This window comes from Phaethon lepturus, unplaced genomic scaffold (genome assembly GCF_000687285.1).
Source record: "Phaethon lepturus isolate BGI_N335 unplaced genomic scaffold, ASM68728v1 scaffold26886, whole genome shotgun sequence".
NCBI classification, from domain to species: domain Eukaryota; kingdom Metazoa; phylum Chordata; class Aves; order Phaethontiformes; family Phaethontidae; genus Phaethon; species Phaethon lepturus.
Genome location: NW_010546077.1, coordinates 2294 through 3022, shown reverse-complemented (window position 1 = coordinate 3022; position 729 = coordinate 2294). Strand labels below are relative to the sequence as shown.

At 66.0% G+C, this 729-nt stretch overlaps 1 protein-coding gene across 1 annotated transcript in view; it reads left to right on the top strand.

Moving 5' to 3' along the window:
* Positions 1–729, top strand: part of LRP1 (low density lipoprotein receptor-related protein 1) — a gene marked incomplete at both ends in the record, with an annotated part of 35593 nt that overhangs the window by 32931 nt on the left and 1933 nt on the right. Inside the window, 3 exons of the mRNA XM_010289186.1 lie at positions 1–169; positions 262–423; positions 702–727. The exon at positions 1–169 is cut by the window's left edge and continues 7 nt beyond it. Coding sequence (XP_010287488.1) covers positions 1–169; positions 262–423; positions 702–727 — 357 coding nt within the window. The remainder of the gene's footprint in view (positions 170–261; positions 424–701; positions 728–729) is intronic.

The window sequence follows — 729 nt, the reverse complement described above, 5'->3', positions numbered from 1 at the left end:
ACCACCGACGCCGGCGCCCGGGTCGGCCGGACCGGCGGCAGCTGCTTCCTCAACGCCCGCAAGCAGGCCAAGTGCCGCTGCCAGCCACGCTACAACGGGGAGAAGTGCCAGATTGACCAGTGCTGGGACTACTGCCAGAACGGGGGCACATGCGCCGCCTCCCCATCGGGTGAGGCTGCTGGGGGCAAGCCTGGGGGTCGGGACTGGTCCTGGACAGACAGACAGACAGACGGGGAGCATGCTAATGGCTCTTGTTCTCAGGCATGCCGACCTGCCGCTGCCCCACTGGCTTCACGGGGCCTCGGTGCAACCAGCAAGTGTGCACTGACTACTGCCTGAACAATGGCAGCTGCACCGTCAACCAGGGCAACCAGCCCAACTGCCGCTGCCTGCCCACCTTCATCGGGGACCGCTGCCAGTACCGTGAGTGCTACCTGCCTGGGGCGAGGGTGGCTGGGGACAGTGCCTGGAATGTCAGACCACCGGGTCCCCCTCTTCTGGAGCATGCTTTTTAGGGACCTCTGGGGACCAGCACCTGAGAGGTTGGACTCCCAGGTCCCCCTCTTTTGGGGGATGCTCTCTGGGCACCCGGAGTTGTGGTGCTCTGTGGGGGACCAGGGCCACGAACAGCCCTCCGGAGGGGCTGGCAGTCCGAGGGGCCAGCGTGGGGCTGCCCACCCTGACCCCACCATCACCTGCAGGGCAGTGCTTCGACTACTGTGAGAATGA